This window comes from Littorina saxatilis, linkage group LG15 (assembly GCF_037325665.1).
Source record: "Littorina saxatilis isolate snail1 linkage group LG15, US_GU_Lsax_2.0, whole genome shotgun sequence".
In the NCBI taxonomy this organism is placed as follows: Eukaryota; Metazoa; Mollusca; class Gastropoda; order Littorinimorpha; family Littorinidae; genus Littorina; species Littorina saxatilis.
In genome coordinates, this window is record NC_090259.1 from 10,456,014 (window position 1) to 10,467,638 (window position 11,625).

Sequence of the window (11,625 nt, forward strand, 5' to 3'; positions counted from 1 at the left end):
CTATATGTTTTTGGAATCAGGAACCGACAAGGAATAAGATGAAAGTGTTTTTAAATTGATTTGGACAATTTAATTTTGATAATAATTTTTATATATTTAATTTTCAGAGCTTGTTTTTAATCCGAATATAACATATTTATATGTTTTTGGAATCAGCAAATGATGGAGAATAAGATAAACGTAAATTTGGATCGTTTTGAAAATTTTTATTTTTTTTTACAATTTTCAGATTTTTAATGACCAAAGTCATTAATTAATTTTTAAGCCACCAAGCTGAAATGCAATACCGAACCCCGGGCTTCGTCGAAGATTACTTGACCAAAATTTCAACCAATTTGGTTGAAAAATGAGGGCGTGACAGTGCCGCCTCAACTTTCACGAAAAGCCGGATATGACGTCATCAAAGACATTTATCAAAAAAATGAAAAAAACGTTCGGGGATTTCATACCCAGGAACTCTCATGTCAAATTTCATAAAGATCGGTCCAGTAGTTTAGTCTGAATCGCTCTACACACACACACACACACACAGACAGACAGACGCACATACACCACGACCCTCGTTTCGATTCCCCCTCGATGTTAAAATATTTAGTCAAAACTTGACTAAATATAACAACAGACTGCATGACAATATGTCATCCTAAAAATATGGGTGGGTATGACGTAGGTTCTTCCCTATTGATCGGACTGTGGCACTATGTAACACCTTGCGAATTGTAGAAACAGTTCCTGCAGCGATACACATCCGAGTGAAGTTATTAGAAATGTGTTGACAGACACAGTTTTTAGCAATATCAAATGAAAAATGTTTAGAAATAAATTGCTCAGCCATTGCATATTCTACAGCACTTCCACAGTACAGTCTTACTTCTTACTGCGCGCAGTGAAAGGCGATGAAGATTGGCGTTGCCTGAAAGTCTCACTTACCGCTTTCATGGTGCAAACACAGACATCTTGACAGAGGAGAAAAGGATGTTGATGGGTGAAGATGGGCGATCTATCACTGTGATGCAGGGATCAGGAAACGACACCGTACACAAACATGGCGTCCTTTGTTGCTCTAAGCCTGGCGTACGAATACTGCGTGAAGATTCTAAGGAACAAACACTAGTGTTGTTGCCTACAGATCGAACCTCAATTATTTTCGATGTGATAACCGCGCATTTTTAGTCAAATGAAAAGACACATTTCGGATTTTGTTTAGATTTGCGTAAGAAAACCACAAGCACTATTTTCTACTCGAACAAAGACTGGCAGCTTTACTTTCGGGGGATTCCCCTTGGCCTTGGAAATGTTGGGGTGGGAGGGAGAAAATGTGTCTGTGGTGGTAATTGGGTAATTGCACTGACATTGTTTGATCTTTTTTTAATTCCAAGATTTCCTTACCTCACATTATTATTTGTATTGTTTCTACTTCTTAAAAGCCTGGAAAAAGTGTCAAACGAACCAAATTCGACACTGATTCAATGATGAGTAGAATTTTTGCCATTGGAAATTCCCGATTGAATCATGTGTCTGCTTTGGTTTTGAACATTGATTTTCCTACACTTTCCTTTTGTTTATACTAAGGCTAGCTGGTAGCTGGTCATATATTATCTGCTGGTGTGTTCTCATATCATTGGCTATGTGGTAGTGTGATATAAGAACTGTGAAAAGAATAATGAACACTTAAATGAATATCTAAAATCCATGCTGTGTAGAATTATTTTCATTTTTATGTACAGAAATAAAGATTAAGCATTGTCGTGGACGTGCTTATAATGTCACATTTACTGGTTTCCAGAGCTGTTGTACCAGCCCTGTATGATGAAGAATGCAAGTGACATGTGGAGGGTTCCATAGCTGTTGTACCAGCCCAGTATGACGAAGAATACATGTGCCATGTGCAGAGTTCCAGAGCTGTTGTTCCAGCCCTGTATGACGAAGAATGCATGTGACATGTGCAGGGTTCCATAGCTGTTGTACCAGCCTTGTATGATGAAGAATGCATGTGACCTGTAGAGTTCCAGAGCTGTTGTACCAGCCCTGTATGATGAAGAAAGCATGTGACATTTGCATGATTCCATTGCTGTTGTACCCGCCTTGTTTAATGAAGAATGCATGTGATATGTGCAGGGTTCAAGAGCTGTTGTACCAGCCCTGTATGATGAAGAATGCATGTGATATGTGCAGGGTGCAAGAGCTGTTGTACCAGCCCTGTATGATGAAGAATGCATGTGACATGTGGAGGGTTCCATAGCTGTTGTGCCAGCCCTGTATGATGATGGATGCATGTGACATGTGCATGATTCCATAGCCGTTGTACCAGCCCTGTATGATGAAGAATGCATGTGACATGTGGAGGGTTCCATAACCGTTGTACCAGCCCTGTATGATGAAGAATGCAAGTGACATGTGCAGGGTTCCATAGCTGTTGTACCAGCTCTGTATGATGAAGAATGCATGTGACATGTGGAGGGTTCCATAGCTGTTGTACCAGCCCTGTATGATGAAAAATGCATGTGACATGTGGAGGGTTCCAGAGCTGTTGTACCAGCCCTGTATTATGAGTACAAGTATCTGTAAAGAATAATGAATTCTGAGTAATTCTTTCACTTCATGTTTTTTTTAGATCCGTGCTCTGTGTTCCCAAACTACAATGTTTTTTCTAATGAATACCAACACGGCAATGGATGATTAACACACACACACACACACACACACACACACACACACACACACACACACACACACACACACACACACACCCATGACAAGTAATACATCACCACAGACATCACAACCTTTTTGTCAATCTACTAACGAAATAACATCGCAGTATTTGTTGATCTGTTTATTCAGTGATAATCGGAATATACAAATACTCTTAACATGTTCGCACTTGGAATCACATCCTTGTGAATACCGAGAAGCAACAGGCGTAACGTACCATCTCCTGTTTCAACCAATTAACCATGAGAGAAATATCCAAATGACACACGATGACAACCTCCATCGCCACATCCACCAACATCACAACCTTTTTATCAACCTCAACCTCCATCGCCACATCCACCAACATCACAACCTTTTTATCAACCTCAACCTCCATCGCCACATCCACCAACATCACAACCTTTTTATCAACCTCAACCTCCATCGCCACATCCACCAACATCACAACCTTTTTATCAACCTCAACCTCCATCGCCACATCCACCAACATCACAACCTTTTTATCAATCTACTTTGTTTATATTTTTTTTTTTACACGAGATACAAATTATTATAACATGTTCGCTTTAAAAACAATACCCTTGTGAATACAGGAAAGAAACAGGCCATCTTCTGTGTCAAGAAATTAACTATAACATTAATAACCGAATGATCAACTAGAACTTTGAAAGCCCAATGACTATGCAAAGCCTCGAGACATTCACAATGTGAACACGTGCAACAAGATAACAACATCGCGTCAGAAAATGTACACATTAAACGTCAGCCTAAATTATACACACAACAACGTGGATAGATAGTAAAAGATGCTGATATTTGAAAAGTAAATAAAAAAAATAGTTACCTTGATCAAACACAGAGTTCAATAAACAATACATCGACATTTTAATGTCACGAAGTGTATGAATGATAAGAGCTTGTAGAATAAATGCGAAAACAGCCTACAACTAACCCGAAACAAACAAAACAAAATAAAACTGAATGAAAAACGTAGACCACAAGGGGAGTAACCACAGCAATTCTCATCACTTGTTCATAGGTAAATATCGTCCCTTATTTGAACACGCTCCAGAGTGTGCAGTTGTGACTCTTCTTTTGACCTTGACATTGGTCCTTTTTATCAGAGGCAAAGTTGAAAACACACAAGGTTTTACAAAAACAAAATATAAAAACAATGAAAATGTGATATATTGCAAAAACCTGTACCAGTCCCGATGTGTCGATGAAAGGCGGGAAAAGAAATGTGTGCACCCAGCCAATACACATCGTGAAACAGGGGCAACACACGAAAAAAGAAAGCCAAAAGTAACAAGTCGCGTAAGGCGAAAATACAATATTTAGTCAAGTAGCTGCCCTTTTTCAGCAAGACCGTATACTCGTAGCATCGTCAGTCCACCGCTCATGGCAAAGGCAGTGAAATTGACAAGAAGAGCGGGGTAGTAGTTGCGCTAAGAAGGATAGCACGCTTTTCTGTACCTCTCTTTGTTTTAACTTTCTGAGCGTGTTTTTAATCCAAACATATCATATCTATATGTTTTTGGAATCAGGAACCGACAAGGAATAAGATGAAAGTGTTTTTAAATTGATTTCGAAAAAAAAATTTTGATAATAATTTTTATATATTTAATTTTCAGAGCTTGTTTTTAATCCGAATATAACATATTTATATGTTTTTGGAATCAGCAAATGATGGAGAATAAGATAAACGTAAATTTGGATCGTTTTATAAATTTTTATTTTTTTTTACAATTTTCCGATTTTTAATGACCAAAGTCATAAATTAATTTTTAAGCCACCAAGCTGAAATGCAATACCGAACCCCGGGCTTCGTCGAAGATTACTTGACCAAAATTTCAACCAATTTGGTTGAAAAATGAGGGCGTGACAGTGCCGCCTCAACTTTCACGAAAAGCCGGATATGACGTCATCAAAGACATTTATCAAAAAAATGAAAAAAACGTTCGGGGATTTCATACCCAGGAACTCTCATGTCAAATTTCATAAAGATCGGTCCAGTAGTTTAGTCTGAATCGCTCTACACACACACACAGACACACACACAGACACACACACAGACACACGCACATACACCATACCCTCGTTTCGATTCCCCCTCGATGTTAAAATATTTAGTCAAAACTTGACTAAATATAAAAAGAGTAATCCCCCCCCCCCCCCCCCCCAATCACTTCCAACAATGCGTGTGGAACTTCATGAAATATACACACGATACAGCTAATGCTATTTGCACAGCATCAATAGCCTGTAGTTTTGGGAGGAGAAGCACACACACACACATACACATACACACACCCACCCTCACACACACACACATACACACACCCACCCACACACACTCACACACACACACACACACGCACACACACACACATACGCACACCCACCCACACACACACTCACACACACACACACACACACTCACACACACACACACACACTCACACACACACACACACACACACACACACACACACACGTGCGCGGCGCAGGGTGATCAGTCTGCCTGCCCACACTATGTGTAACAAAACACAACGCAGGCTGTAGTGAATTTAGCGTCTTGGGTTTATTGTGGTGACAAGTTTCCTGTTCAGAACCCTCCTCACTGTGCTGATAGTTGTAGTGACGGCTGCCGGGGAACACTGTCAGGATGACTGGGAGACAGGTACTGCTGGGGAACACTGTCAGGATGACTGGGAGACAGGTACTGCTGGGGAACACTGTCAGGATGACTGGGAGACAGGTACTGCTGGGGAACACTGTCAGGATGACTGGGAGACAGGTACTGCTGGGGAACACTGTCAGGATGACTGGGAGACAGGTACTGCTGGGGAACACTGTCAGGATGACTGGGAGACAGGTACTGCTGGAGCAGCTGCACGATTTCTCTGCGACCGCGACATTGTGCCTCATTCAGTGCAGTATACAGCACACTCCTTTCCTTGTTCATATCGGTGTTGTGCTCCAAGACGTATTGAACGATGTCCTGGTCGCCGTGTGCACAGGCAATCAACAGGACTGTTTCGCCGTCACCGTCCGAAATGTTCACGTTCGCACCGCGCTGAAGCAGGAGATGAACGATTTTATGGTGGTAATCCCCACAAGCAAATCGCAGGGCTGTCCTATCAATTGCGTCAGAAATGTTCACGTCTGCACCGTGCTGCAGGAGGAGATGAACGACGTCACGATGACCAGACTGACAGGCCCAGTGCAGGGGTGTCAGACCAAGTGCACCAGAAATGTTGACATCAGCGTCGTGGAGCAGAAAAAGCTGAGCGATGTCTGTTTTACCCATCATGCAGGCCAGTAGTAATGGGGACCACCAGACACCACTTCCTGCGTTAACGTCGATGTTGTCCTGTTGCAAAAGTAGACGTACGGTCTCTGTGTGACCAGCTTCACACGCCTTGTATAGAGCAGTCACACCCTGGTTGTCCTTCATGTTGATGTCAACCTTTGCCGGTGGTTCACACAGCACAGTGGAAGGGCGTTTACCTTCGTCATCACTCACGCTGACAGTGTCCTTGCATCCAAGCAGCAAACGTACGACGTCTGTATTACCACGCTGGCATGCACCGTGTAGAGCAGTCCCACCATCTTCGTTCTGAACGTTGACATCAGCCCCGTGGTTGAGGAGGAGTCGCACGATGTCTGCGTTATTCCCTCGGCATGCACAGTGTAGCGGTGTGTCGTTGTTAGTGTTTGTCACGTTGACGTCTGCTCTGTTGGCGACGAGTAGTCTCACAATGTCTGTGTTGCCCTGTGTGCATGCCAAGTGGAGTGGAGTGTTACCTTTTCTTGATGTTGTATTGATGTCAGCCCTGAACTGTAACAATAGTTGTGCGATGTCTTTCTGTCCTTTGTGACAAGCTAGGTGCAGAGGCGTCCAGCCGATAGAAGTCTTCGCATCAACATGTGCATTGTGCAGGATCAGAAGCTCAGCGATTTCTTTGACACCATGTCTACATACTGAGTGTAGAGGAGTAGTTCCATGAATGTTCGCAGCATTTACAAGGCTTCCTCTCTCAACGAGTAGTTGCACTGTCTCCAGGCATTGTCCATGACATGCATAGTGCAGCGGAGTTAATCCGGACTTGTCCGTGGCGTTAAGGTTCGCGTCCAGGTCCACTAGAAGAGAAGCGATATCAGCATGACAGTTGTTAGATGCAATGTGCAGTGGAGTCAAGCCATTCTTGCCTTTGCTGTTAACTGTAGCATCGTAACAGAGAAATTCCTTGACAGTTGTGAAGCCACCTACTTTGCATGCAGCAAACATGGAACGTGTCCATTTCTCTTGGCATTGTGTGTCGTAGTTGTGTTGGTCAAGTCGTTGTTTTGCCAGCTGTGGCGGTGTCTTACCTGCCTTGTTTTTCACCGTCAGTGAGGCTCCACTACTGACCGCCATTTTGATCGCCTCCAGGTGTCCTGCTTCGGCCGCCAGGTGGAGCAAGGTGTTCCCCTCTCTGTCTTGTTCGTCCACCTGTTGGTCTGCCAGGAGTCGATATGTCAGGTAGACATGTTGACGTGAGAAAGAGATGTGAATGATGTCATCCTTCATTTTTGCATTGATGAGGTGTTTTGGAATAAGGACACCAAGGTACCGGAAGTGACTAGTCCTGAGGTTCGGTGAAATCTTGTCACAGACTGCGCGTAATTCCGCTGTGTGTTGTTGACCTGTGCGTGGCAGTGGAAGGCGTATGTTCCGTGTGTAAGGTTTGTCAGCAATCTTACTCAAAAGTTGACGAAACATGTGTGAACTATTGCTGATCTGGAGAGCTTTCAGCAGGGCGGTCCCGAAGGCTGCAGACTGGACGTGGTCAGACATGATGTTGCTGTCCGTGTTCTGTTCTTTGGTCATCCTGAGGCACCATTCAGTCAGACGGTCAGACGGTCCCCACACTGACCAGTAAAGCAGAGGCAAGTTGTGGTCAGGATCCAGTGCACCAATGACAGCTTGCAGGCAGTTCTCCTCTCTGCAGAACGCCTCAAATCCACACAGAAACTGTTCGCTGTGAAGACAGGGGTGCTGAATCATCTCAGGTAGACGTCCTCTAACCATTTCCTCGTACATTCTTCGCATTAGCAGAGGGTCTTTCTCAACTGGGTGTTCTGTTCGCACAAACTGCACGAGGTGCATGGTGTCACAAACTTGCACCAGTACTGACTTCAGGTAAGTGTCAGCAAAGGCCAGTCCAACAGCATCATAGACTTCTCTGGTGATGAACCCTCTTCCTCTGTGTGCCAGAAGGAACCCTTTCAGGAGACTGGCATACTCCTGTAGCTGAGCGTCCGAGTAGTCGCTGAAACCAAGACGTTGCAATAGCGGCTGCGCTTCACACGTGATATCCGCCACGAAGTCTTGACCTTGCATTGTCAGGGCTAAAAGAGCTCCCAGTATCAGCCCATTGTTGGGGTCACGGAGCACGCGCACCAAGAGATCTGCGTAAGGCTCAACTGAAAGAAGAGGATCTTGACCTAGTTCTACAAGCTCCACGCTGTTCAGCAGAGGACGGACAGAGGCACGATCAAACTGCTGAAGCTCAAGCAGCACGGGGGGATAGACAACAAAGACAAGCTTGGTGGTCAGACTATTGATGCTGTACAAACCGTGCTTATAGAACCTGTGGTACTGTTCCCTGTCAAGGCGGACATCCCCAAAGGCACAGTCAAAGATCACAAGACTCCCCCCGTCTACAGGTCCCTTCTTATCCCAGTCACTGACACAGCTGAGATCATACACTGTGTAGCCCTTCTTACGGTAGTGACGGCGTAGAGCGGAGAGAAAAGACTGCCTGGTAAGACCTGGGTGTGCTGACAGTAACAGCAGATGTTCCCCTGTTGTCAGGATGTCCAGCGCCCTTCTGAAGCTGTCTGTGGTGACCATGTTGTCAACGGCCTCGTCGTCTTCACTGGACAGTGCTCCATGTTCCGTTGCACCTTAAAAACACATGTCACAATGAAAACCAGCTGCATTGATAGTGCAGTTAGAAAACACATCAGTAAAATGGGTGATGATGGAAAGAGAAAACAGAGTTAAAAAACAAAGGATTACTGTATTCACCGATACAAAGACGACACAAGACGATACGTATTGTCTTGTGTCGTCTTTATATCGGTGAGTACAGTAATCCTTTGTTTTTTTTAACTCTGTTTATCTTACCACAGTCACTTCGTTGTTTAGATTAAGAGAAAACAGGTGGAATAATCTGACTTTAGTCGTTTTAAAATTGTATATCCCTGCGGATTAGTACTGCAAGTAGTTACAAGTTTGACTGGATGGACAAAAAGTGGGATAGGGAGGGAGGGGGGTGGGCGGATGAGTAGGTCGAATATGTTTTACCTCTTTTTCTCCTTACTTCAACATGTAAACAACCATGACAATCTTATGAACTTTGCATAATGCTCAACAACAAAACCATCTATCATACCCCACTGTACCTGTGACAGCGCGGAAGGGAATCTCTTGATCTCCAGTTATATAAGCGTGAGATATGGTGTAGGTAATGTGGGGTTGGTGCACATGCTGCTCGATGTGAACCTCGTTGTGGACCTGGTTGTGGACCTGGTTGTGGACCTGGTTGTGGACCTGGTCGATCTTGAAGGTGTTGGAGCTGTTGATGGTCTCAGCAATGTTGGTCTGACACTTGGACTGCTTGTAAATGTGTACCGGTGCTTCGTCTGAAAGAAATTAGCGAATGCCAATGCATTATGTTGTTGTGCGTTTGAGTTTGAGTTTGTTTCTACTTGGATAATGATGACCATGCTAAATTCACATTTTATTCATCCAAGGTCGCAGCATCCTCATCTTGTAAAGAGTTGTTTAACACTGTCACCACCATGCTTGGTAAAGCAAAACAGGTCATCCTTCCAACTGTACATGACATGTCTAAACTGCCAGATGTTTTTTCTAAGTATTTTCATGAAAAGATTTTGACCATCCGCAACAGCTTCGCCCAGCACAGCGACTCAGACCGCTCTCCCATTTTTGTTGGAAATTCGTTCTCTGTTTTCACCCCAGTCTCTGAAGATTTTGTTCGTAAACTCATTGTGAAGTCTGCCAAAACGTCCTGTGACCTCGACCCCCTCCCCACCCCCTCCTCTGTGATCACTTAGACATCCTTCTACCCACCATCACTAGAATACTGAACGAGTCCCTTTCCACTGGCACCGTCCCCTCAGATTTCAAAAAAGCTGTCATTAAACCCCTTCTGAAGAAAAGCTCCCTCGACCCCAACGTACTTAAGAACTACAGGCCCATCTCAAACCTTCCCTTTCTTTCTAAAATCCTAGAGAAGATAGTCCTAGACCAGCTCTCCTCCCACCTCTCTGCCAACAACCTCCTCACTCCGCACCAGTCAGCCTACCGCACGGACCATAGTACAGAGACCGCAGTCCTTAGTATTCTCAACAACATTTTGACTTTCTTAAATAGACGATAACAAAATTTCCCTGCTCCTCCTGTTAGACCTTTCGGCCGCTTTCGATACAATTGATCATGAAATCCTGCTGTCCCGCCTTGAGCACACTTTCAGCATCCAAAATTCAGTTCTAAATTGGTTCAGATCCTATCTCTCAGACAGAACAAATTTTGTAATTGTAAACGACGTCCCATCCCAGGAAACCTCCCTCCTTTTTGGCGTTCCCCAGGGCTCTGTGCTCGGGCCCGTGCTGTTCATCATGTACACCTCCCCTCTGACTGACCTCATCGACAGACATTCCGTTTCCCACGAAATGTTTGCTGACGACACTCAGCTTCAGAACTCAGCGACTCCCTCAGAATACGCCCAGATGACCACCTCCCTTCAGTCTTGCATTGCTGACGTTGAACTCTGGATGTCCACTAACAAGCTTAGACTTAACTGTGACAAAACAGAAGCCATTCGTTTCACCAAATCCTCCCTCTCCTCCTCTCTCTCTCTCCCTCCTTCTATCACATTGGGCAGCAGCACTATTGAATTCTCAGACTCCGTCCATGATCTTGGCATCTTTCTTGATAGCGATCTCTCCATGAAACACCATGTTATGAAAGTCTGTCAGTCCGCTTACATCGAGCTTAAGAGAATAGGTTCTATCCGCCAATACCTTACCGAAGATGCCACCAAGACCCTTGTTTCCTCCTACATTCTTTCTCGATTAGACTACGGAAATTCTGTTCTCATTGGCTGTCCTCAGTCTGTCATCCATCCTTTGCAGCGCGTTCAAAATTCTGCAGCCCGGCTTGTCTGCAAAGCCCCTCGGTCCCAGTCCTGTTCCCCCTTGCTAAAGAAACTTCATTGGCTCCCTGTAGAGCTGAGAATCCAATATAAGTGCTGCTGTATCTGCTACAAGATAATATACTAGCGGAAAAAAGTTAGGGACGGGCCACTGATTTCCCCGCTGACTTTCATTTGTTTAAAACACCCTGTTCTTTCGTCAGCAAAATCAAATGGCTGTCGCATGCTACACACCAATGGGTAGGTTATGCTGTGTTAGCAGGAAAACTGCACGGGACTCCCGGGCGCAGAGCTGCAGCACGTGACTAAAATAGCAAAATCGCCAAAAAGTAGGCTGTTGTTTGGCGTGCGCACGGGTAGAATAAGGCAGGTAACATGGCAAAATTGTTGTGCACATGCAAGGACAATCCTTCGAGTGTGAATTGTGATCACGAACTCGGCTTTATAAGCCGCCGATTTTCTGCGAGCTGCCATCTCCTCACCATGCCTGCCAGACGGAAGCTGACAACATTCAACCGAGGAAGAGCAATTGCCTGGCTATACGACGGCGTATCCAAGTGCGAAGTGGCCAGGCAACTTGGGGTATCGCATTCAGTCATTGTAAGGCTGAATCAACGGTTCCAGACGACAAACAATGTCGAGGAGAGGCCCAGGTCGGGTCGCCCCAAAAAGACTA

The 11,625-nt window shown here is 44.5% G+C and overlaps 1 protein-coding gene and 1 long non-coding RNA gene across 2 annotated transcripts in view; both read right to left on the reverse strand.

Moving 5' to 3' along the window:
- The window catches only part of LOC138948526 (uncharacterized), a 76,612-nt gene extending 67,951 nt beyond the window's left edge, over positions 1-8,661 (reverse strand). Inside the window, exon 1 of the mRNA XM_070320078.1 lies at positions 5,343-8,661. Within this exon, the coding sequence (XP_070176179.1) occupies positions 5,343-8,620 (3,278 nt within the window). The 5' untranslated portion in view covers positions 8,621-8,661. The remainder of the gene's footprint in view (positions 1-5,342) is intronic.
- LOC138948546 (uncharacterized) lies at positions 2,822-4,883 on the reverse strand. Its single transcript, XR_011450005.1, has 2 exons — positions 3,185-4,883; positions 2,822-3,022 (listed from the first exon to the last, which is right to left on the reverse strand). It is a non-coding gene; the product is annotated as an uncharacterized lncRNA (long non-coding RNA).
- Positions 8,662-11,625: the final 2,964 nt, after the last annotated feature.